The 24,086-nt window shown below is 47.0% G+C and overlaps 3 protein-coding genes across 6 annotated transcripts; 2 read left to right on the plus strand and 1 right to left on the minus strand.

Annotated features, from left to right (window-relative positions):
- Positions 1-3,201: 3,201 nt before the first annotated feature.
- Positions 3,202-6,680, minus strand: si:ch73-1a9.3 (non-histone chromosomal protein HMG-like). The gene is made up of 6 exons (XM_048997772.1): positions 6,464-6,680; positions 5,112-5,138; positions 4,949-4,978; positions 4,823-4,858; positions 4,503-4,610; positions 3,202-4,199 (listed from the first exon to the last, which is right to left on the minus strand). Exons 1-6 carry the CDS (start codon positions 6,479-6,481, stop codon positions 4,152-4,154), a joined length of 267 nt encoding a protein of 88 aa, XP_048853729.1. The 5' UTR covers positions 6,482-6,680; the 3' UTR covers positions 3,202-4,151.
- A 140-nt stretch (positions 6,681-6,820) lies between these two features.
- Positions 6,821-12,093, plus strand: get1 (guided entry of tail-anchored proteins factor 1). The gene is made up of 5 exons (XM_048997770.1): positions 6,821-7,265; positions 9,223-9,388; positions 10,497-10,564; positions 10,928-11,042; positions 11,406-12,093. The coding sequence occupies exons 1-5, from the start codon at positions 7,176-7,178 to the stop codon at positions 11,477-11,479; spliced, it is 513 nt and encodes a 170-aa protein (XP_048853727.1). The 5' UTR covers positions 6,821-7,175; the 3' UTR covers positions 11,480-12,093.
- A 700-nt stretch (positions 12,094-12,793) lies between these two features.
- Positions 12,794-23,541, plus strand: LOC125721724 (immunoglobulin superfamily member 5-like). 4 transcript variants are annotated; one of them, XM_048997754.1, is made up of 10 exons: positions 12,794-14,077; positions 14,377-14,779; positions 14,964-15,058; positions 15,218-15,529; positions 18,153-18,446; positions 19,524-19,652; positions 21,328-21,352; positions 21,511-21,575; positions 21,898-21,962; positions 22,374-23,541. In XM_048997754.1, exons 3-10 carry the CDS (start codon positions 15,016-15,018, stop codon positions 22,470-22,472), a joined length of 1,032 nt encoding a protein of 343 aa, XP_048853711.1. In that variant the 5' UTR covers positions 12,794-14,077; positions 14,377-14,779; positions 14,964-15,015; the 3' UTR covers positions 22,473-23,541. The 4 variants fall into 4 exon arrangements, with proteins under 4 accessions (XP_048853711.1, XP_048853710.1, XP_048853709.1 ...); XM_048997753.1 differs by having other exon boundaries at positions 14,641-14,779; XM_048997752.1 differs by lacking the exon at positions 12,794-14,077 and adding an exon at positions 14,084-14,247 and having other exon boundaries at positions 14,641-14,779.
- The last annotated feature ends 545 nt before the right edge of the window (positions 23,542-24,086 follow it).

Below are 24,086 nucleotides of genomic sequence, written 5' to 3' on the forward strand. Positions count from 1 at the left end.
AATCATGAGAGAAATGTGTAATGTGCATGTGGCGCCACCTGCTGTAGGAAGCTGCACCCCGCGTCCAAGAGCGAAAACAAATAGGAAGGACCCAGATGGAAACACCTTTTCCAAAGCAAAACGGTCACAACTTTTGTCTTTAACTGGCCGATTAATGGTCACCGCAAAAGGTATCCCTCTCCGCTTCTTTCACCAGCTTATCATTCTTGCCAGTATTCCCAGTGAGCACGACTCCGCTTATAAACGGGACACCAGTACATCGCAGGAGGGTCACGCAAACTGATGTGTGCCGATCCAGGAAAGGCACCGACTTTCCTGTGCCGAAGCAACGCATTTTGCAAGGTCAGAGAAACACGGCTGCCAGCCCATGAAGAGGACGGAAAGGTCTGCACTGACCCAGGATCAGATTCAGAGCCACATCAGCGGTCCCAGGGGTGCCCAAACCACTAACGCTAATCATGTTCCAGGAAAATGAGTGACAGAGACTGTCAGTTGGTAAAACGTCCAAAAATACACTTTGTATCATAACCGTCTAGTCACAGTGGATATTTTTAATTGGCCTGTGTTATTATCAGACCTACTTGTATGGATTCCGTTGTCTTGCTGTGAGTGTAATCAAAATGGGGGTAGTGTAAAGGTTTTAAAGTAGAAAAGGTTACATTCGGACTATTTAGACCATCGCAAACGCCACGGACCGCCCGGCGTACAGCGATAGTATGGATGGAATAACCGCTGAGCGCATCCTGAAGGGTGGAGTGGTAAACCTTTAATGGGATTATACAACACCGACAGGTTTCCCCGAATCGTTATTGGGAAGATGCCAGGCCAAGTACTTTGTATGTTTTACAGGAGCCGTGCTCATATCCCAAGGAGACGATGCTTAATGCACTGAGATGCCGCTCCAGAAGTGCGGTGTGCATGTAAATCCTAAAATGGATTTAAGGGGGGGGCATTAAAAGAAGTCCACCATTCGGTGAAAGTTTCCGAGATTCGGAGTGCATACTCTTTGATATTTACCATTAAAAACTGCGAGGACTAAAGCTAAGTGCATATAAGAAGATCGCTTATTAGAGCTGTAATCACAAAGTCTTATAAATGTGTTTGGTAATGAGACGACACTCCAAAATGTGTCCTTACGGGTTCGTAACCTGGGGTTTTACCGACATGCATTGAAACTCCATTTGTGAATAGCGGTAATGATATACATAATACTATGCTTTATGCTTGCAAATGAAGTCACCTTCAGCCGCGTATGGAAGGAAAGTGGAAACGAATCGCTACACGCAGATTTCACAACTCAATCTGCCGTTTCTTTCCGGTTTCGGTGTCATTCGTCGAGATATTTTAAAGGAAATTATTATACCGATATTCACCTCTGAAAAACAGAGTGCATTTTTTTGCATGACAATAACGAAATACAAATTTTGACTGGACCTAAAAGACAAATCAGGTAGCGCGCGTCTTTTTTTTATTATTATTACACCGGGTATTTAAGGTGTTTCAGAATAAAAATGGGTACCGTGGACTGATTCCGCCACGAAACAGCTATCAGCAGCGATTGCAATTAACGGCATAATCCCATATCTCTGATCAAAATGTTCGCATTGACAGAGAGCATCTCTGTAACCCAGCAGCCATGCGGAATATGAATACAGCGGTGCAAATACATATAATATGTATTTACAAAGGTTCATTATAAACGTAAAGGTTTTTGAGGTGCAGATGCCGAGCCCTGGGCGGATGTGACCGTCCTCGCTAACATGATTCCCCCAGCCTTGCGTATCTAGCCCAGATATAAAATTCTGCCTTTTCCCCCCCGAAAAGAAAGGTTATTAAATTGAGTCTGTTGTTCACGTCTACGTTTCCATCGAATAAAAGGCTCGGGTTGAAATATTATGTTTCATAATTAACGAATGTAGTTACTTTAATAGCGGGAAGACAGTCGGAACCAGCGGTGGAAAAGTAGGCAGATACTGATAAATATTAATACATGATCCTCGTCGAGAAATGTGTGCCGTTTAGCTATGTAGTGATATTGTATATTTAAGTGATCTTTGGGTTCCTTCGTTTTTAGTAAATCGATCAGCTAAACTGATGGTGTTTTTGACACCGTTAACATTGTCTTTCCATTTCCCCCTGGTTTGGCTTCGGTTTTATCATTATTTTATTATTATTATTCAGGTTTTTTTTCAATGACAAACTCCAGCCGAAGGTGGGAACGCTTGGGATTTTATGAAATAAATATGAGATTATACAAATATACACAAAATATCTAAATCGCTAAAATGGTATTTCAGTCGAATTGTTCAGACGCCGTGATACAAACGAAGGGTCCACTCATGAACTCCGTATTCACGTTCACATTTCACAGGGTATACCTCCCTTTGACTATATAGGTATAGATGCTATTTTATTATAATGAATTTACATATGTAAATATTTATACTTAGATTCTTTGCACTGCCTCTCACTTTACAGCCAGTTACACACTATAGGTAATATAATTACTTGATATTTATTGTTTAATGCATTGTTTGTGATGTCCCATCTCAGTCTTGAAACCATGCAGGGAAGCAGGCATTAAACAGCACATTGTACTGAATATAACAAATATAACTTTGACTTTGACCCACGACATTTCCCCAGAAAGGCTCACCTTCTATCTTGATCTTCTTGGCACGTTCAAATATGTGATACAATCGCATTATCGACTTTCAATTTACTTCCTTTTCAGTAGGATGTGATCGAGTTCAGTATGAGTTTTCGTCTTCATCTTTCATTGCAAAGTCCGCTAGTCGCTTCACGGAAATACACCGCCTGGTCCACAGCTAAACATTGGCGCGAGAACACTTGAAAGATGCGACATATGTATAGAAAAACCTTTCCACAAAAGCACAATTTGGCAAAATCCATGGTTATCTAATGCCTGCTAATTTGTTTGGAGTGGAATACATCAAGAGGCAACACGAATTTACTTGTAATCATACTGGATTACTGCATTATTTCAGCGTTTAAAACTAGTTCTTTCTAGTAATGCTAAATATAAAGTTTATTGCAACCGGAGTCCTCTGGTGGTCAAGATGGACTACCAACTCCTCTAAATAATGTACTCAAATTTGTATTTCAGCTCAACCCATCCATCTTTCAACTGGTAATTCAGTAATGAATAAGATCTTTGAGTATTTAAGCAAAACACAAAAATATCACCTGTCATTTATTGGTTTATTTATACCAATCATTACAGATACAGCTATAAACAGAGAAAAAAATCTGTACACTTTGATTCTTTTTTTATAACCTAAAACCCACGTGTGGATATTGCTACTGCTGGTTTGCTCAATGAACATAGTTGTTACACCCCAGTGTCCTTATAAAATGAACATTTATCACCAGTATGTTTAACACTGATACGTATGTTTTTAGCTTTGCTAAGAACACAGATATTCCTTTAGCCATCCACACAAAGCACCATCGCACAAGGTGTTCAGAAATGTGGACGAAATGCATCGTTTTCCCTCTTTTCCCCCACAGCAGCCATACAATTAATTGCAACGCTATCACAAAAAAAAAAACGTAAGATGAAACGAACACACGCAACACACTGACCAGAAAGGGGGCCAACTCAGGAACTACAGGGGATACTTACTAAGCAGAAGTGGCATAAGAAAGGCCGCACGAGCGTTTACATTTATAGAACACAGCTTACAAACAAACATTCTAGAATTTAACAGTTATAAACAGACTACGCTTTAACCGAGCCGCTCCACCACACCCTGACACATAAAGCCTATGGAATGTAAGTATGACAGTAGGCCTCCTGCTGTACGACAGATACCCTTAAAACAGAAGGCCTGCTCGCTCAACACTGACCCCTTCCAGCACCCTTAACCCAACCCACTTCCCCCCTTCACCCGAGAAATAAAACTCACTGACATTTACAATGGCTAATATCTTTTTCCGAAGGTTTAAAAACGTGGGGATGTTTGCGGAAATCCCGACCAAAATGTAATTTCCTTTGTTTTTCTTAAAAAATGTGTTTCTACAATCAAACTACTAAAAAACCTGCATTTTTACAAAATAGTAAGTAAAAATATTCCCCTGAATTGTACAAGAGAAGAGGTACAGGGATCTCTGGTGACAGGTGAGATGGATTACTTTCCCTCTTCTTTCTGCTTTCCTGCGTCCTCCGTCGCTGGTGCCTAGGAATTCGAGCAAATACAATTACATTCTTAAACACACATTCACAAAAACCAGCATTGACTCACTTCTGCAATATATTTGCATAACTGCATACTTCACAGAGAGAAAAAAATTCTGCACATCAGGAAAGCTACCCGGGCCTTGAAACGCATCTATATTTCTGTTTAACCACTATGCCCCTGCTGGCGGAGAATACTTAAAATGTGCAGAGCCAAATATCTAAATTTCTACCAGCTTTGAGCAGAGTACCCGCCACCCCAGTCTGCGTCTCTGCGCTGTACCCTCTCACCCCCCCCCCTCACCCCTTCGTCCGTTTTGGCTTCTCCGTTCTCTGCAGGAGTCTCTTCCTTCTTCTCTTCTGGTTTGGCTTTCTCAGCATCCTTCGTCTTCTTCGGTTTTGCAGGCGCCTTCTACGGAGAGCCAGACAACCTCACAGCTCAGCGAATTACCACAGGAAGAAACTTCAGAAATAATTGTCACCTCCTATTAATTCAGTTTAAATGGCCAGCCCCCCTCCCCACAGACTGGAAGTTCCCCCTAACCCATCTATGTTTCCTTCCCAGGTTTATTTACATTCCAAGTTCAAAAGACGTTAAAGACTAATGCAACTGATTTAATTTACCTTTGGCTTTGGGTCTGACTTCGGGGTTGCAGGCTTCTGAAATATTGATTAAACAAATGTGACGCATGATAATTGTGGGTATAGATGTGAGAAAACACAGGCAGCATTAAACTGACTTGAACTTACATTTATCAACCTCTCAGATCTCCTTTTAGGCTGGAAAAAAAATTTGAAAACAGGACTTAGTATTTTCACAGAAGGCTGGACATTACAGTTTCCTCTCAAGTTATTATGGTAAAACTGAATAATGGCTTAGCCTCTGACATCTGAAGAAAGCTGTTTGACATACCTCCTTAGCTTCAGTATCATTGTTGGTCTGCAGAGAGAAGATGTTGGAAAATTAGCACAGATTAAAAATGCAAAAAAATTAATCTAGTCTAATAGACAAGGGGGCAAAACCAGCCATTTATATTGTTATGCAACTGAATAAAAGTTCACAGGAAACGTACATGCGGCCTGGTTGTTACAGCCAAAGATGTACTCGCCTTATTTGCTTATACATTACTTGTAATTAACGTTGTACAGCGGTTCCAGCTCACGCGGCGCTGAAGAGCGCGTGGAGGGAGGCGATATGTAGCCCTGCCCCTTAGGTCGGCCCCACCCCCTCCTGCACTTCCGCTCCGCCCCCAGCGTAAGCTCGCGGTTAATAAGCTGTGGTGGGGGGGGGGGTCTGGCCGGCTGCGTAGAGAGAGGCGCGCGCCTTCCCGCCACTCGTTCGAATGTGGAACCGCGCGATCGTCCGGGTTCGCCCGAGCCGCCGCAGAACGTGCTGGAATCCTGCGCGGCGCTGTGATGTCGGGTGTCGGGGACGCGCCATTGCATAACGCGGCGGCTCGGCTGGGAGCAGGAAGATAAAAGCGACCTGCAGCGGAGCGCTCCTCCATTTTTCTGTTACAGAAGCGTACCCTCGAGACAATCCCTTTGTTTTTGCAATATCACACAACACGATTTTGAGTGTAATGAGGTGAACGTGCGGAAAGGGGAGGGAGGGGTGGCGACAGTAGGAAGCGAGCGAATGTTCTTCTCGCGTAAGGGTAGCCATGACACACCAAGACTTTATGCCCTTTTCCAAGACACCAAGGGAATCGTGCAGTACATGTTCGCTGCCCCTCCATGCGAGCGCACACCTTCCTCAAACATTTAATACGTGCCAATATTTAACGCTTATAATATACTAGCCACACGCAAACGAATAATGTTTTATTACTGTTATTTTTGTATTTGAGTACAAAGTTTTTTTTTTTTTTTTTGCAAAACCCATAGATCGTCACCCAAACACACAAGCTACCGATACTCATCGTCGTGAAAATAACGACGGCAAAAAATGCAAACGAAGAAAGTTTTATTTTGTTAGTATGCGCAGCAGCATAAATTATTGCTAAAGTAGAAAGCGATCCCCTAAAAACGATGGTAGGGAGATCAGACGGAGAGAACGCGCCACTTCCCAAATCAAAACAGACGAGAGACATCTAACCCGCTGCCCAAACAGAAAAGTGCAACACAGCTGCATCTCGGTTTATCGCAATGCAACGGATGCGTTTACGGTGATTACGCACCTAATAAGATTACGCACCGTTTTAAATACTTGTTGCAATGTCAATTACATAAAATGTAAACATCAATTAACGGCATTTCACTTACTTTGTTTCTTTTCGGCATGTTTCACTCTCTCGCGCTTCTATTTTTTTTACAAGTAAAATACTGCGGGAAATATTCCCTCTATGGATATGTGGGAAGGAAATACAGTACAACGTTAACTTAAAGTGTAAAGCTGTACCTTCTACCAGAGTCTAACCAGACTATAATGTTTCACCGAAACAAAAACTAGCTCAAACCGGATTGGATTCTCTCTCTCCCCCTTCCCTATTCTATTCATTATAGCAGCAACCTGACGGGGAACCTACACTCCGCCCCTCGCTCCTCTTCTCATTGGACTTGGGATTCACCGAGACATTTTTAAATCATAGCAACATACCTGTGTGGGTATGCTAGCTAATGCTGCACGTATATTTAGCACGCCACTGTTATTTTATATGCACAGTCTTGGCCAAAATAGTGGTGTTGATATCACGTATATTTCCATTTTTATTACAGTGATCTTCGATTTAATTTTTTCCTCAGATCCGTGGTCTACACATGAGGCAAATCCCTTTCGCCTGAATTATCAGTGGGTGACTCGCATTTAACACGAGATCAACACACCACACACGCATGTGTTTTTGTGAAAGACACGCAGCGGTATATCCTAGTCAGCAGCGCCGAGATCCCCGCGCGCCAGACGCGAGGCGGTGGGGGAGCGTGCTGCTGCACGCGCACGTGCCGCTAGGGGGCGCCGGCGCGAGAGGGAGCGAAAATGGCGGAGGGCTGCGCCTGGTTTTTGGTGCTGGGCTCCGTGCTTTTGTGTAACCTGGTGAAAACGCTGCTGCCCAGCATCTCCTCTTTCGTAAGTATAACGGCCCGGGAGCGACCTTCTCACACGGCCTTAAGAGTGCGCCATAGCAGTCATGTTCTGTTCATGAATTTATTCTCTCAGTAGATCCCGGACACACTTAAGTAATCGCGTTACCAGGTTAAAATAGCTGTATTTCACTTCTCACACCTTAACCTTTTCGTTTTGGGGATGCAGCAAGTAACGGCCGCTTGCGCTCCCACTTCGGCTATTTTTAATGTGATATTACGGTCGGGTTCCTCGCTATCATTAATGGGCGCCTCTCCTGTGTTTACCCGCTTGATACACACACCTTTCTGGCCGCAGTCCGTATAAAATACAAAAACATGTTCATCACGCTGCTTGTACGTAGATATCTCAGTCTCCCCACAGTCTGTACATGCAGAATGGCATTTTTCCCTTCCGTGATTGTTCTGGTTGTAGTCGAAACCAAGGGCCGCACTAAACTGAAACCGCAAGAGGTGATACATGGACCAAATGGATTCATTTAATGAAATCATTCATTTGTACGCATGTCCTTAATTTTGGACGAGCTATCAGGGCGCTGCATCAGAAAGGAGCGCGACACCCCAGCATAGGAGAGGAATTATTTTATTACGATTAGTAAAACACGATTTAAAAGCTATAATCCCAATACACCAGTCTCGGGAGCATTATTCCTTCGGGCAGCTTAATGTTTTACGCAAGGACGCAGTCATGGAGTCAACATTGGAGGGGACCAAGGCCGTAATTATATTACATGTTTTTTTTTTGGGGGGTGTGCATTGTGAGCACATCTGGGGAGGGGGGGGGGGCATGTCCTCCAGTACTATAGTTACAGCCTTGGTTTGACCATGTGATTATTACAGTTATATATTTATGGCATTGCATGCGTTATATTACAAATTGTGATGTTTATCCCAGTCCATGCATATACGAATGTGACCAGTTTAAAGGGCATTAAAAAGTCATCTTAAGGTAGACACTCAGTCATGGATATGACATTTGGTCATGTCTGAATACGAAAAGCGAACATAAAGGAGGTTAAAGCCCCTACCTCAGTGACTACACCACCCACGCCTTCTCCGGCACATACATACCAGAACTTCCCTGCGGCCTCCACTCCACACCACCCAATGGGTGCCAGACTCCTTCAAAAAGAGGAGAAAGAAATTACTGCAGCACTTTTGCAGGGCTCAAATTGCATAAAACCTAATTAAAATCGTAATTCTACTTACTTCCAATTTGAACTAACATTTGCCATGCATTGAAACCCCAAAGTGTACTAAAATCTGTCTGCTGGATTTACCCATCTGGTGTCTTAGTAGAAACTATGCTGGCTCTGTCTGCCTGTCCCTGGTCCCTCTTGCCGTGCCATATCCACCACCAGTCCAAGTGTTCCATTCTCCGAACCATCAGTCAGTGTCGCTGAATCCAATGCACCAATTTGTCAAAAACTATGTCATCATGTAACCGCCTGTAAAATCCCATTTTCATGCTCATCATTCTGTACACATTTCTCAGACCTTTACACAGATACAGGAATAATGTCAACCTGCTTCACTGTGATGCTGGCGTATTAAGCTCTGTTAAATTTTGAAAATATCCCATTAGAGTAGGGTTGCGAAGTGGCGGAAACTTTCCATGGGAAGTTTAAGCTGAGGAATTTTGGAAATATTGGACGTGCAAGCCTCTAGCTTATTTTGGGGGGTCTTTACACAAACAGTTATTCACTAGCACTTGGTTACACAATGATATCACTATTAGTGCCGTCAAAATGTTTTTTTTTCCCCCCAACTACATTTAAGTTCCCTGTTATAGGCTAACCTAGCAAATTCCCATTAATTCCCATGGAAAGTTTCCAACTTTGAAAACTATCATTAGAAAGTACTTGAAGGAACCTGCCTGTCTTTGAACATACTGAAAGGTTCGTCCTGACGGCTGATTCCCATTTAATCCTTCTCCTCGGAAGCTGTCTAAGGTCTTCCACAAGGATGCAGAGCACGAGCTGGAGATGCGGAAGGAGATCCAGGACATGAAGAAGGAGTTGTCCTCCATCAGCATGATGGATGAGTTCGCCAGGTATGCCAGGCTGGAGCGCAAGATCAACAAGATGACCGACAAGCTCAAGTCCCTTGGTAAGGGCGAGCACACGCAAGGCACATGCCAAGACGATAAATACACCCCTCGCATCTAGAAGCAGTCATGGGAAGTTAGAAGCCAATGAATCCATCGACAGTCTAAAAAAAATCAGCGTGGTCAGCAGATGAACTTCCCAACTAGAGATGCACAGATGCGATATTTGGATCGGTATCGGTGCCGATCCAGACCTATTTGACGGATCGGATGTCGGCCATTCGCACCCGATACTTAGTTATTTAGTTTTTGGCTGTCTCTAAAAAGAGCTTCTATTTCGTGTTAAATCTATTTGTACAATCAATTGCATGACAGCTCTTTCCTATTTTAGATTTGTTTTTTTACGGAATTCAAGCTGAATGCTACCACTGGCACTCAGTCTTTTTTCCTCTCAGTTGGTGTGAGTGCAGGGATTTCCACCTGCTGTGACATTTTCTGCAGTAGAGGGAGCCTAAGAACACCAGAGAAGACGCTGACAGTCTGGGAATATTTTAAGCTTTTAATTGCTAGTGTATCGGAATCAGATCAGAACTGGAAAAATGTGGATCGGCCCACTCCTGTTCCCTAAGAAGCTATGACCTTGTAGATCATTTTCGGAAGGTCATGCTGCTCCTCGTTTGGAGAAAATGCATCCCCTCCCATTGACGGTGATTATGGATGTCCCTCACTGGTTGCTCCTAGAGAGGACATGTTAGTAGTAGATATTTGAATGGAAGATCATGTAAGCCCTTTAAGGACCAGGAGCCGGATGAGAGGGAAGGTGACCTTGGAATGGGGAATTTCCTGTCGCCCGAGTAAAGCTCCTTTGAGGTGGGGGGGCGGTTAGAGCCATGTTACTGTCACACTTAAGTACAAGCACACAGCTGGTGTTCAACGACCTGTTTTGCTTGCTTCCGATGGCCCAGTGGTTGGTCTCATGTTCCCTCATCACGTAAAAGACCTTTGGCTGTTTCTTCAGCTAAATGTTGTGTTTTATAGCTCGAAAGTTCATACTGTGCATTGAGGTAGAAGTTTAAACGTTCGGCTTTCCTGCTCATTGAGGCTGAAATGTGGTGATTTATGCGACATGTCTGCCATCGTTTATCCGAAACCTCTGCTTCGCTTTTGCAGTGAAATCAAGAGCTGCCTACCAGGCTAAGGTGAAGTGGGTCGTGAACATAGTGTACCATGTACTCCAGGTGAGCAGCGTTATTACCGTGGGCATCCTGTAGGGGGGTTTGTGTAGTGGTGTCGTTTGTGCGCGTATAATTTGAATACGCTCTTTCTTTTCGGTGATTGGCTCTCTCTCTCGTTCGGCAACCGGAGGGTTGCAGGTTCGAGCCCTGGTTCCTCCTGACCCAATCAAAGTGTCCTTGAGCAAGACACTGAACCCCAAATTGCTCCCGGTCAGCAGGTTGGCGCCTTGCATGGCAGCCTCCGCCACCGGTGTGTGAATGAGTGTATGAATGGGTGAATGTGAGGCATAAAATGTAAAGCGCTTTGAGTACTCGTAGGAGTAGAAAAGCGCTATATAAATGCAGTCCATTTACCATTCTCTGCAGGCCGTGCTGATGATCTCCTTGATCTGGAAGTACTACGCCAGCCCAGTGACGGTCCTCCCCAGCCAGTGGATCGTCCCTCTTGAGCGTCTGGTCGCATTCCCCTCTGGGGTGCCAGGTCAGTGTGTGGGTGTTAAAGGGCAGGACATGTAAGCGGGGCTTTCAGCTTGCTAACATGGTGCTTTTAAATGGAAGGTTGTAGGTTTGAATCACATTAAGTATGGAAAATATATTTGGTTATGTGCTTTTAAGAGGTGAAAGGTAATACCTGCAGCTGGAGTTTTTAAGTTACCTTAAATATTTATTTATACTTGCCTAGTTGTACAGCTAGAAATTTAGACCCAGATAGTCAGGATTACTCTTCGCAGTCCACTGGGACTCGAACAGGCCACCTTGTGGATACAGGGGCGCGTCATAAACCCGCCCGCGTGCTTCCTGTTGCTGTGATGGTTATCGAGTCTGGACCATGCATCTGTTCCAGGTGGAGTTGGGATCACGTGCTGGCTGGTGGTGTGCAACAAGGTGGTGGCGCTGCTTCTCCAGCCCGTGGGCTGAGCAGGGGGAACCACGCCACGTTCTCCGAAGCCCTGGTTCCAGCAGAACATCTCCACATGTCCAAGACTACTTTCCTGCTCTCGCTTTCGAACCGCTGTGCGTGTGCGTGCGTGTGTGTGCGTGCATGTGTGTGTGTGCGCGAGTGTGTGTGTGTGTGTGTGTGCGCGAGTGTGTGTGTGTGCGCGCGCGCGTGTGTGTGTGTGTGTGTGTGTGCGCGCGTGTGTGTGTGGTTGCCTTCAAGGTCATTACTCTTCCTGTTTTACTTTGGTGTTTGTCCTGAACAGCCTGGCATGTGGTCACATCATCTGTTTGTTAAATTATTACGTTTCCTGGAAAGTGTTGATTTCTAAATAATCTCGGCGAAGAGTCGTTCACCCTTGCAGGGGTTCCGTTCCTCGTCAATTGTCACAGTTGCGTTTGACAGAGGGCTGGTGCAGCTTGGGCTCTCCAGCCGTTGTCCGACGCTCCTACGTGGTGTCCATTCTGTTGTTGTATTGCGTCTCCGTGCGGCGTTCCTGTGGGACATTCCCAGGAGTGTGTGTCTGTTATTTTTAGCATTTCCGGTTTTTTTTTCTTTTCCCTGTGAAATATAAATGGATACAATGCAAAAACGACCTGGGTGTGTGCTTCCTGTTGAAAACTGCCTGCCTTGGGGGTGGGTGGATTTATCACGGCCTGCATCATTCAGCCCAGTCCGTACACACTGGCAGTTACAGGTTTCTCTGCTGTCACTCTGCACATCTGCAACACAGCTCCCGCGTCATTAGACGTGGGTTATCGTTAATAATGCGTGCAGTCCGCACATCATTTGAGTGACTGGTGAAGATTATCTTGGTGCGAGACTCGGGCTACACAAGCCATGCCTCTAAGAAGGTTTGTAGGCGGGGCTTAGATGTACATTTCATTGGTCCTTGTTGGTGGCCTTGTCACATGGGACGGACGTGATTGGGTAGTTTCAGTCTTGCTGGACTGTTCATGTTACGTCGGGTTATAAAAATTGCAGGGAGACCCCAACCCAATAACACTGTGTCATTGCAGGAGCCCACGACAGGCTGCTCCTCCTAATCTGTCAAAATCCAAAGAATGACTAATTAGTGGTATAAAGCAGGTTTTGAGGAAGCACCATTTTTCTCCTGCCAGTCTTCCCAGGAAGCGGTTAACAGTTACCCCGCTCCCAGGTAGCCGAAATGATTACAGGCTAATTTTCAGGGTGTGGTACTGGGTGTAGCCAAGTCTCACACCTGTTTTGTCTTGCGACTGAACACTGTGACCAACTAGCTTTTAATTATCGGGGGGGGGGGGGGGGGGGGGGGGGGGAGGGATTTGCAGCCCTTTACATTAAATGAAAACCTCTGAGCACCTCCTCCGTACTGCCACCAGATGGAGCTATAACCTTTCATGCACGCAGACGTTCAGCTGGCGCTACATGCCCAGTTTGTATTTAACAAATGAATCGAAACAAATAAACCGCATGCATAACAGTGGAGTTACTTTATATGGCTGGAGACTGCGGGTTCCCTCCTTTTGAGCTGGGTGGTGGTAACTCCTGACTGAAATCAGGTATCGGACCCCGTCTTTTTCACCGAACATCCTACTTTTGCAGCCATCGGGTCTCTCCCAGCAAGTCGCTCGTTTAGTGTCTAAGTGCCCATAACGTGATGCGTGTGTCTGTGCGGGCGGCTCAATGGCCTCACTCCTCCGGGGTCATGGGTTCGAATCCCTCCTCCACGTTGTATGTTTGTTGGTAGCGGCTAGTGGCTAAAAAGGTGGAGGTAAGGTTGTGTCTGTGTGTCTATGGGAGTGAGTGTGTGTATGTGTCTGGTATATATATGTCTGTGCATATGTGTCTGTGAACATATATGTGTGTCTGTGTGAGTGTGTGTGTGTGTGAGAGAGAGAGAGTCTCTGTATATATGGTTGTTTGTGTGTGTGTGTCCTGCTCTGGGAGAAGCACCAAGAAACAGCCAGGATATGCAGTTAAGATGGATGGATGATATTATAAATTACTTCTGTTTATAAATGTACAATTAGCTCCTGTGCTGTTAATTATTGAGTAAGTCTGATGTGAGTAGATTTTACATTTAGCCTGTTATTGTTAACAGATCACAAATGGTTGGAAATCACATCATACTTTGTCACAAATCGTTGTTTCCCCCCTACAATGACATCAGGTTTAAATAAAGTAAGTTGGTGGACTTACACCCCAGTGAGTCATTCCAGCACAGCGTCCCATCAATGTTTCATCGCATTTCAGCACGAGGCCGGAATGCGTCCTCGAGGAGCATCCATTGTGCTCCATTCGTGTTGCATTGTGCGCGTGTATTTCAGGAAACAATGGCATGTTCTAAACCACAGGATGCCGTTGGACGGCCTGGTGTTCGGCCTCTGGGAGGCTGACAGGAATGCAACACGGCCGATAGGATCGGTGCCCGGAAAACGTAACGTGGCCCTCTAAATAAGCAGGCGGCCGGGGGCTCTCGGAATGCGCGCCAAGGAACCTGCAGAGGACAAATGGGCGTGGAGGCTGGTGTATGGGAGGCTCCGCCCAAAAATGACATGGCAACGGGCTCCTCTGGCCAGCAGATATGGTAATGTGAGGTAGGTGGGGCGTTATCTCAGTGGTGTTTAAAATATGGAGCATGCGCTTCATCAGTACATAGTCAGGAAAGGCTGGACTTTGGTCCCATATCGACACGGGCAGTAGCTGCGACGGGGGTGTCACGGGGGCAGCTGTCAGGAGTGCGTTTCCTACCTGAAATCATCCTCAGGTAGGTACTGGAGCTTAACTGGGAAGGTTCAGGATTTTGCTCTGAATGTGGGAATTTCTGTGCGGATGTCAGGTTCTGAAGGGTTAAGGTTCAGAGCCGGTCAACCCTAAAACTTTGTTATCTGGTCAGATAACAGTCCTGTGAAAGTGAGGCTTTCATCCGGCCACCAGACCGGTGAGAGGAAGGAAAGGTCCGTCAAACATTCTCACATGAAAACAAAACTAACACGAGGCATTTTCCGATGCTTTCTGTGCTTGCTGAAGAAACACACGTCCCATTGTATCGCAGATACAGGAAGACGGCCTGTAAAAATAGATTTTATCATGGATGTACTTTGAGTTTCCGGGAAGTTCAGCCTTTGAAAGTAATATAAGGATTCACACCCTCTGACAGGCGTCCTTTCGGAAGCAGGGATACCCGCTCGCGTGATATAATCTCACTCCAAGCACCGAATTGGCTTCAGTCGCTCCAGAAAGGTGTTATAACAAGCAGAATCTGCCCGGCGCTGCTCCTACGCCTGCCGATCGCTCAGGTAAGTGGAGCCGCATGCCTGCAATCCCCCCACCAGGGGGACATTGTGTGGGGACACAGGGAGAGCTCAGGTGTTTAGGGGCAGCGAAGGAGGCCCTCACAGATAGACAGAAGAAGGGCTCAACCTGAGTGAGGAGCCATCAGCATTGCAGGGCGTTACGTGACCCTCCCCTCGCTCTGTACAGAAGCCCAACCCCTGGCTTCGGATGCTGACGCTGGGGTCCCCGTGACGACGAGATGGGGCCCGCCTTCCACATCCTTCTGATATTGTGCACAGCCGGTGCGTGTCTATTCCGACTGCTTTTTTTTTTTTAAAGAAGCTTCTATTATTTTTAAGACTAGCCTGCTGTACAGGGGACTGTAGACTAACTGGGAGAAGAAGATGGATGGATGGATGATTTGTTGGACAAGTCGCAGTGAGCAGTGTTTCATTTCCCAGGAGCACTGGCCGAGGTTCAGCTGGAGCCCCAGATGGCCACAGTCCTCAGAGGGGCCAATGCTACCTTCAACTGCAGTGTGGACCAGCAGTGGGTGGTAATGAGCTGGCTGCTGAATGGCAATGTGGTGTTGACCGTGACCAAGGACCATGGAATCCTGTCCAACGACCCGCGCTTCACCGCACTCAACTACAGCACCGGCACACTCTCGATCTGGGAGATCAATATCCTGGGTGTGAAGCGCACTGACACAGGACAGGTTACCTGTGACGTGCAGAACATCCAGAAAGTAAATGCCCAGCTGTCCATACAAGGTGGGTCGCGACCCTATGCCGACAAACCCAGTGACCCCTCAGCACCAGGAATTTTTATTTTATACCTATTTTTTAAAATTATTTTACACTTGTGGGGATGGTGTATGGCTCAGCGGGTTAGGATGCTGCTCCTGTCATCAGAAGGTTACTGGTTCAAATCCCAGGGTCAGCAGAAATATTTCTCTCTTGGGGCCTTAAGTAAGACCTGTAAGTCCCAATTGCTCCAGGGACTGGTTCACCCTGGTTTTGGACAAGGTAAAATATATTCATTTATTATTCAGCTATGTTAACTAAGTGCTTCCTTGGAACATTTAGGAGCAAATGTACGGCACACCATGAGAAAGATCATGTGGTTCTTATTCTCGGGTCTCATTCATAAAGAGCTCCTGGATCCTCACACCTTCCTGTGTGCGAGGAAGGTGGACAGGAAGTGATTACGAAAGGTTAAAGTTCAGGGGGCGGGGCCAAAGAGTCTGACGTTCACGTTGTGGTTTCTATTACTTTGGCAAACAGTGACGTAAACCTCAAAGAACTCCTTTATCGATCAGAACAAGGGAGGGGTGTGTTTGCTGTGGGTGCATTCCGCGGGGGGAGGGGGACATTGTTGTTTCAGGTTTTAAAGGGAGGGAAAATAGCGGGTGTTGCAGTGTAACTCTTGGGCACTGGTGAAATGATATGAATACATTGTTTATCATGCAGCTAAAAAGATCCCTTTGAGCAAAACTGTCACTTTGAAGTGCCTGGTGAGCTCAGTTTGGCTGCAGCCCGGGGAACGGCAGCTGTGCGTGTTTGAGGTACTTTTCAAACAATGCAGATTCTTAATTCTCTGACATTGATAGTGGAAATGACAACTACCATCAACCACTGGGAGACTTGTACAGGAAGTTGTCTTTTTCTGCATAGAAATAAAGTAGCATAATCATAAATGGGTACATGTGCACACACAAGCAAATAAGCACATTGTTGCTCTGTACCCGTCCTACCAGTTTTATTTCATAAAAGTAACAAAACGATCAGTCCTAAACATCAGGATGAACAGAGGTATGTCAGGTTAACTTGGGTTGAATGTGAGGGCTTGTATTCAGCTACTTGGTGGCATCTCTTCAGCGCCCCCCAGTGTTCAGGAGGCTGAGGTGCAAGAATAATGCTTTGCTCTTCAGCTCTCTGTGATCAGCTGATGTCATGCATTTCAACCTTCTCCTCATCTTCACCCCCAGTTCGCGACACTAAGAGCAGGGGCGTCAGACCCAGCTGTGTCCCTCCGTCAAGAGAAATCCATGAAAATGGATTTGTCTATGAGCATGGAGTCTCGTGGAGATCCTCTCCACGGTTGGAGATCTAGATTTAGGGTGACTTTGCTGCATCCGTTTGTAGTCTGGACATGGACACAGGCTGGCTAGCAGGAGGCAAAAAGAGGGTGATGGGTTAAAGCCAGAGTGTCTGAGGCTGTCTAGCTGAAATACATCAATGGAAATGTTGTTTGTGTGTCTGCCAGCCCTATAGGGTCTTAGGTCAGACTCTGCGCGCAGAGGAGGGGAGGGGGGAGAGAGAGAGAGAGAGGGAGGGGAGAGAGATTGGGGAGAGAGAGGAAGAGAGGGGGAATAGAGAGGGAGGGTGAGAGGGATAGAGACGGCAACAGAGGGGGGTGATAGAGAGAGGAGGAGAGAGATAAACAAAGCTGTGTGTGTGAGAGAGAGAGAGAGTGGGTGAGTGGAAGAGAGGGAGAGAGATTGTGGAGCGAGAAAGAGAGAGGGAGGGGAGAGAGAATGAGAGGGTGATAGAGAGAGGGGGAGAGAGAGAGCGGGTGATAGGGGGAGGGGGAATCCTCCTCCCCCCTGGGCAGTGATAATAAGGTCTCCCCCTGCACTTTCTTTGGGGATCTGCTGACCTGCCTGATGCTCCATCTACATGCAGTGATATACTGTAGCATGGAGGGGGGGCAGGGGAGTAGGTGCTGATGCAGTGCTCTAGTACTTGCTGCAATATTTTACCCTCAAACCGCGGTCTGGACCAGCACCAGGAGAGCCGTCCGCACCTCCTCCTCCTCCTCCTCTTCCTCCTCCTCCTGCATTACCCCCTGTTATTGTTGGCACGGCGCAGTGTGAGCGATAACGTGGTAGATTTATGGTTCACGGGGCCCCAAATCTCTAGCGGCACTCCCGGCGACCGTTAAAAGCATAAAAAAAAGAGGACAAGCATCCCATAATATCAAATGCGTCAGGGACGGTGACGGAGATGCGTCGTTGTGGCCGCCATGGTTAGATCAGGATTTGGGATTGTCGGCGAGCAGGACAGATCTGGGAATCCAGTTCCCATCCGTGCTCAGAAGAAGCACCTGGCGATTTTTAGGAATGACTCAGGGGTACAGACCTCGTGACGGATGTGTTTTGTCACATCGGGGGATATAATCACCTGTGTAATGTCATTGCTACTTCTGGCCAATAGAAAGACTTGGTTACAGTAGCACTGTTGCAGTCTTTTAAATGAAGTTAAATTCACAGTGTGCTCACTCACTGTTGAACCGACTCCATTTAACATGTGATTTATTCTGTATCTTTATTAGGCTAAGAACCATAGATACTTCTTTAATAGCTTTCCTGTATCCCCCCCCCCCCCCCCCCAGTAAGTGGGACAGTGGACATCCCGGACATGAACAAGACCGCGACACAAGGAGACCTGGCCTACTTCCAGTGCAGTGCCCTAGGATGGTACCCTGCACCCACTATATCCTGGACTGTAGGGGGCAGCATAGCCGATGCGGACATGTACAACATCAGTACCCTGCCGGCCGGACAGGACCTCTTCAATTCCACGAGCACGCTGGGTATCGTCGCCAGCAACAGCATCATCGTGAGGTGCCTGGCTGCAGTGCCCGCCCTGACCACTCCTCTGACGAGCAGTGCCTTCCTCACTGTCGGTGAGAGACTCCGGCTGAGGGGCCGCAGAGCAACAGTTAAAAGGGGTGACAAGGGCGGGGCCTCAGGGGCACTGCCCTCAGCTGAAAGCTGATTGGCCTCCGGAGTGCCCCCTTTCCTGTCACTCACTGATTCAAGACATATCATTGGTTAATAAGGTCGGGCCCCTGTATGACTCGTGGCTCACTCTTATTCCCCTCACCTTAAAAATCCTCTAATCAACCCTGATGTTAAATGACTGAGCAGCGAAACTGCAAGTGTTAAATCGTGAGAGTGATAAAAGTCTGAGAGTGATAAGTCATTGGGGGTCGTCAAAATGCTACTTAAAGTAACAGTTTAGTCCCCACCTGCTCCAAATCACCCCAGTCCTACTCAGAGATGGGTCTGAATTAGATACCTGACGTCACGTGTCATGTGATCTGATCTCTCGGCGCGGCGGAGTGTTTCGGTTCACGGTACAGACCTCCCAAACACATCCCTGGCTCCCCAGGGCAGGTCATCTAAAGGTAGAAAATGGTTGAAAATCAACGTTTCACCCAACAAACGTGAAGCTGACCCTCCTGCTGGGTTCGCGGCCATCCAGCTGATGGCCTCAGTGTTTGTTTACCTGTCCTCCAACTCAAACCCGAGACTCTGGACCCTCTGAAGTGGCCCATTGGTTATTAATGATAGTTATTATTATAATGATTATTATTATAACAGCAGCAATAGCAGCAATTCAGCTGCCTGAGGCCTGAAAGTCAGGATGACCAAGTGAATGAGTCAGTTAGCACAGATTTAGAAGAGAAATTTGCAGTGTTTGGGTTCCCAGCGCTGGGGGGGGCAGCATTTTTATGACACTGAGGGATGTACCTCATAATGGTTCAGCTCTAAGTTCAGCTCTAAGGACCCCCTGACCAACCTTCCAGTTCTACTATCTGTCCTTGGATGCATAACTTTAAGCACAAGATGGCCTTCGGTTCCCATGGAGATACGTGGATACTGTCACCATGGTCTCTGGCTGTATGTTTGGGTGTGTTGTGACACGGTTCACCTCTCCTCTTGCTTTCCTCCTGCTTCCCTTCTTCACTCTCTCCCAGTGGCCCGACCGCAGCAGATAAACCTGACCGTGCTCATCGCCGTCACCGTCACCGTGGGCGTCGTCTTGCTGCTGGTCATCGTCATCGTCATCGTTGTCTGCTGCTACTGCCAAAGGAAGAATTCCACACGTAGGTGTCTTCCTGCTCCCTCCTCCAGGAGCAACAGGCCAAGATAGTAAAGGCCTAACTGATGCTGGAGGTCTTGCTCACTGTCGCCCTCTAGGGGTGCTCAATGAGAAGGGGCCACAGCGCGAATTTGCATATGCTAATGAGTCAACGGCATAGTCATGGCATGGGGGTGCAGCCAGCGGTGGGCCTATTCATGACAGCTGGGGGCCGGATGGGGTTCGAGCCAAAGCTTACTCAGCGTATGTAAATGAGATGACTGTAACATCCTCGGACACCAGAGAGTGAAAACACAGCTCTGACCCAAAAACCCAGTGGTGAGGATAATACAGTGATGTGTAATGCAAGCCCGTTACAGACACTGTTTGTGAAGACCAGGATATATATATAAATTATATATAATATATATAAATTATATAAATACATATATATATATATATATATACACAGTGAGACAGATTTGACAGATCATGTTTTAAGGATGGATTTAAAATCAAGAATTGCATAATATTTTACCAATTTCCAAACTCAATAAAACGTTGCCAAACAGTCAAAAACATTCATGCAGGCAGGAAAACAAGGTTGAAAAAGTATTTTACCACAACCTAACGCAACCCTAGTCTGCCATTACAATGATTAGCCTCGCTACAGGAGAGATTAGCAATTTACCCTGTTTAGCAGCCGGCCAATAAGCGATCACCCGTTCCCGCCCCCCCCCCCCCCCCCCCCGCGGTAGCTTGGGATGATGTCCCCTGAAGTTCTCGAAAAAAAAAAAAAGCGAGGTTCACTGTCACTTCCCAAAAACAGCCCGGATGAATTCGATAACGAGGAAAACGCATACAGGCTCTGTAGGATCCAAGGCTTAACGTCGCTTTAACACTGCCTGGAGTTTTGTTTTTCTTTTCTCTCCATTGCTGATTTGTTCCACTGCTTCGGCAGTAAAACGCCGTTCGCGGACTAGGACAGGTTAACAGCACAGGAGCTGCGCAGGTTCAAACGCATCCAGTTGCACTGTGTGTAAAATAGAGGAGCTTAAAAAAGCCACAAAGCCTTCTTACAGTCTCTCTCTGAGCGACGCTCCTTAGATCGGACCCTGTGTTATAAAAGACACTCCTCACTTAACGACCTACCCGGACTTTTGACCAGCTCCCTGGCCAGTCCGTATTGTAAGCGCGACGTCTCAGCGCCAGGCACCTCATCTCTCATCACCCTTTCTAAGTCTTACCCTTGTTCCCGCAGTCGCTCACTATTCACTACACTAGCCTTCGCAATCTCCAAGACTACATGTTTCGTTTTTAGATTTTTATAGATATTTTATCGCGTGCCCCATAGTACACGACGTTGCCGAAAGTAAATAAAAATGATTACCCACTGGAACCATTTATAAATATACTAAAAATGGATATTTATATGATGCAAAGATCACATTGAAACTATATCTAGAGATGGTTGACGCAAACCCACTACCAATACAGAATGCTTGAAATATTGCTTGTCGACCGATTCGCTTAGCGATCTAGTCGGAGGAATGGAACCCGGCCGTTAAGCGAGGAGTGTCTGTACGCACGTTCAAGTCAGAGTATGGAAATGACAGTCGGTGAGACTTCTCGCCCTGACTCGCCCTGGTTCAACTGCAGGCAAAATGTGTTCATTCAGCCTTTGTCACCTTCTTTTATAGATTCCAGATACGAAGAGGATATGAGGTAAGGGTTTCGAATAAAAACGCACATACAGAGCTGGGGGGGACGATGGTGTGTCTCGCCTAGGGAACGTTTGAGTTACTAATTCAGATTATTTCAGCAGATCAAGACCTGATAGAGATATTGAGCTGATTTGGTATTTTGACCTTTGTTGACCCCAGGAAGGCACAGGGGGGCAGGGGGCAGGGGGCAGACAACCTGGGCTACGCCACGGACAGCCACGCGGGTGAGTCTCAGCCACGGGGCGGGGACTGTGGAGTCCCAGCAGATGCCCTGTGAGGTGCATCTTAAGCTCAGGAAGGGTGGGGGCACATGGTCTGTTCACTGACTGCGGATCAGTGATTCGGGCATAAGCAGGCTTGTATAAAAGACTGAAAATGCAGCGTTTTTTGCACCGTCCATGTTAATGAATCTTCTGGCTGTAAAAGTCACATGACGCAGTAACCCTGTCAGCCATCTTGGAAAATCAGCGCTGTGACCACACACGGATGATATTCTCAAAAAGGATAATTGATAAGGGGCGTCACTCTCTCCCACGCTCTCTTAAGGTGCCGCCAATGGCCGGCTCAATGACAGCGTCATGTCCCAGCCTGCGTCCATCAACGGCCACCAGGTAAGATGAGCTCCACCTGGCCCGGTCATCCTGCGAACCGACACAGACGTTTCTGCCTTGACGAGACACTAGACAAGGCCTTGAGCTGCGTGCTGAAGGATGACCATGTGTCCACACGTGTGCTGGAGTTTTCTAAAGCGTAATCTCAGTGTAACACCAGGATATTTAGAGATGGGAGCCAGTTTATAATACATATAATACATCAATTTTAATATCTAAATAAAGCGTTAGCTACAAAACCCTTATAATTAAGGTCTACATGAGTCTTGTATTTATCGGCCCGCTCTCTTAAAAATAGACGTTTCAGAGTTCCATACATGACCAGCAGGGGGAGCACAGACCTGCAGCATCGCCAGCGCTGTCCTCCTGGCATGACCTTTGACCCTGACCCCTCCACCCTCACCCCTGCAGATTCCAAACGCAGTCGGTGTCCATGATGTTGACAGTCCCGGCACCCTGTACACACAGCACAGCGGCATGAAGAAAGCTCGGTACGCCACCATCGTGTGACCCGGCCCACCGGCGCGAGGGCGCCCCCCACCTGGAAGAGGCATCAGAGGGCACCCGGTACCGTCCTACTGTAGACTGGCACCACAGATGCGGAGAAGAATGGAGGTGAAGTGCCCTCCTGCTGTACGAGCGACATCGGTGGGGTGAAGGAGTTCATCATGAACATTCAGTGCGATTTGGAGAATCCCCAGGGAGAATACTGTAACAAGTACTTTATTTTTATATATTTTTTAAAACCCTATTTTATTAAAATGAATCTCTCTAATTGCTTTTGTTATTTAAGAACAAAGTGTGACATTTTTCCTGATAAGCATTTAATTATAATGGTATTTCACCATTCCGCTTTGTGGTTTTTATTTTTTAATTTGTTTCACCTTTGTACCGTCGTAACCGCGGCGCGCTCTGCACGGGCATGGCACACGCCGTCCGGCTGACGCCCTGCCTTGCGGAATTGCACAGCGGCTCCGTTTCCGGTGCCCTGTCCTCCTTCTCGCCGGAGACGCTTCCGTTAGCAGATCAGTGAAGATGACAGCAAACCAGGATCGTTTACAGCCACTTGAGCGCAGCAGTACGAGCGGCGAAGGAAGAACAGTCCATCCATGTGCCTCTAATTGTGTGACGCTGGCTCAGGATCAGGCCCCCACCACAGGGTGTTTACCAAGTTTGGGGGCCCCCTGCTGGCCATGAACAGTCACTACACCACATATAAAACAAACATTCTTTAGTGGATGCTGAAACAGCATGTTCTGCTAACTAGCTAGCTATGATCTGTTGATGGTACTCGCTAGCCATTCATTTATTATTTGAGAACATCTGGTGGAGGAGGCGTGTCCAAAGTGACTTTCTGAGCAGGGTGCCTCTGCTGCGGGCCCGCAGCAAGCCTCCAGCACACCAGGTTTTGTGTGAAGGTCCTTCTCTCTGGTTCCCGCGCCTCCAGGCCCCGGATCTGCTGTGGTGCCCCAGGATGCGGAGAACATCACCCACCAAAGTGTAACCAAGGCCAGGTAACATCTGATCAGCTCTGTAGAGAGAGAGAGAGAGACGCCGGTCTCTTTAAAGACCCACAATGTCCCTGCGTCCTCGCTGACCCCGGCGGGTGGGGGGCACTTTCGGGCCTTCCCTTGCTGCGGGCGCTGCAACTTTCCACGTTTGAAGCACCTTTGCCCCCAAATGGCATTTTCAGTTTTGCTGAAATACAAAATTATAACAAAGAGCAGGGGAGAGAAAAAAAAAATCATCAGAAATGCTGAAAGTAAATCGAGTCGGAGGTTTTGTGCTGAAGGCCTCTTTGGGGCCCTGGACTCATTTTATTTTTAGTTCTTTAATAGGATTTATTGGGGAATGTGCAGTTCCCTTCCTTCGGCATCAAACTGGGACGGCTGGGCGGAGGCGGTGGCAGGAGCCCCGAGCAGAGGTCAGATCGCAGAGAAAGGCATGCTGGGTAAATATCCGAGTGACCCCCCGGGGGGTGGCTGCTAATGAGCCAATCGCAGCCAGGAAGTGAGCCATTCTAATGACCGGCAGCGGCAAATGAAAACGGCAGCAGCAGCATTAATATCCATCCATGGTGAAAACGATTAATTCCCTCGACAGGATGAATTCGTCACTAAATCG

Source organism: Brienomyrus brachyistius, unplaced genomic scaffold (genome assembly GCF_023856365.1).
Source record: "Brienomyrus brachyistius isolate T26 unplaced genomic scaffold, BBRACH_0.4 scaffold35, whole genome shotgun sequence".
Taxonomy (NCBI): domain Eukaryota; kingdom Metazoa; phylum Chordata; class Actinopteri; order Osteoglossiformes; family Mormyridae; genus Brienomyrus; species Brienomyrus brachyistius.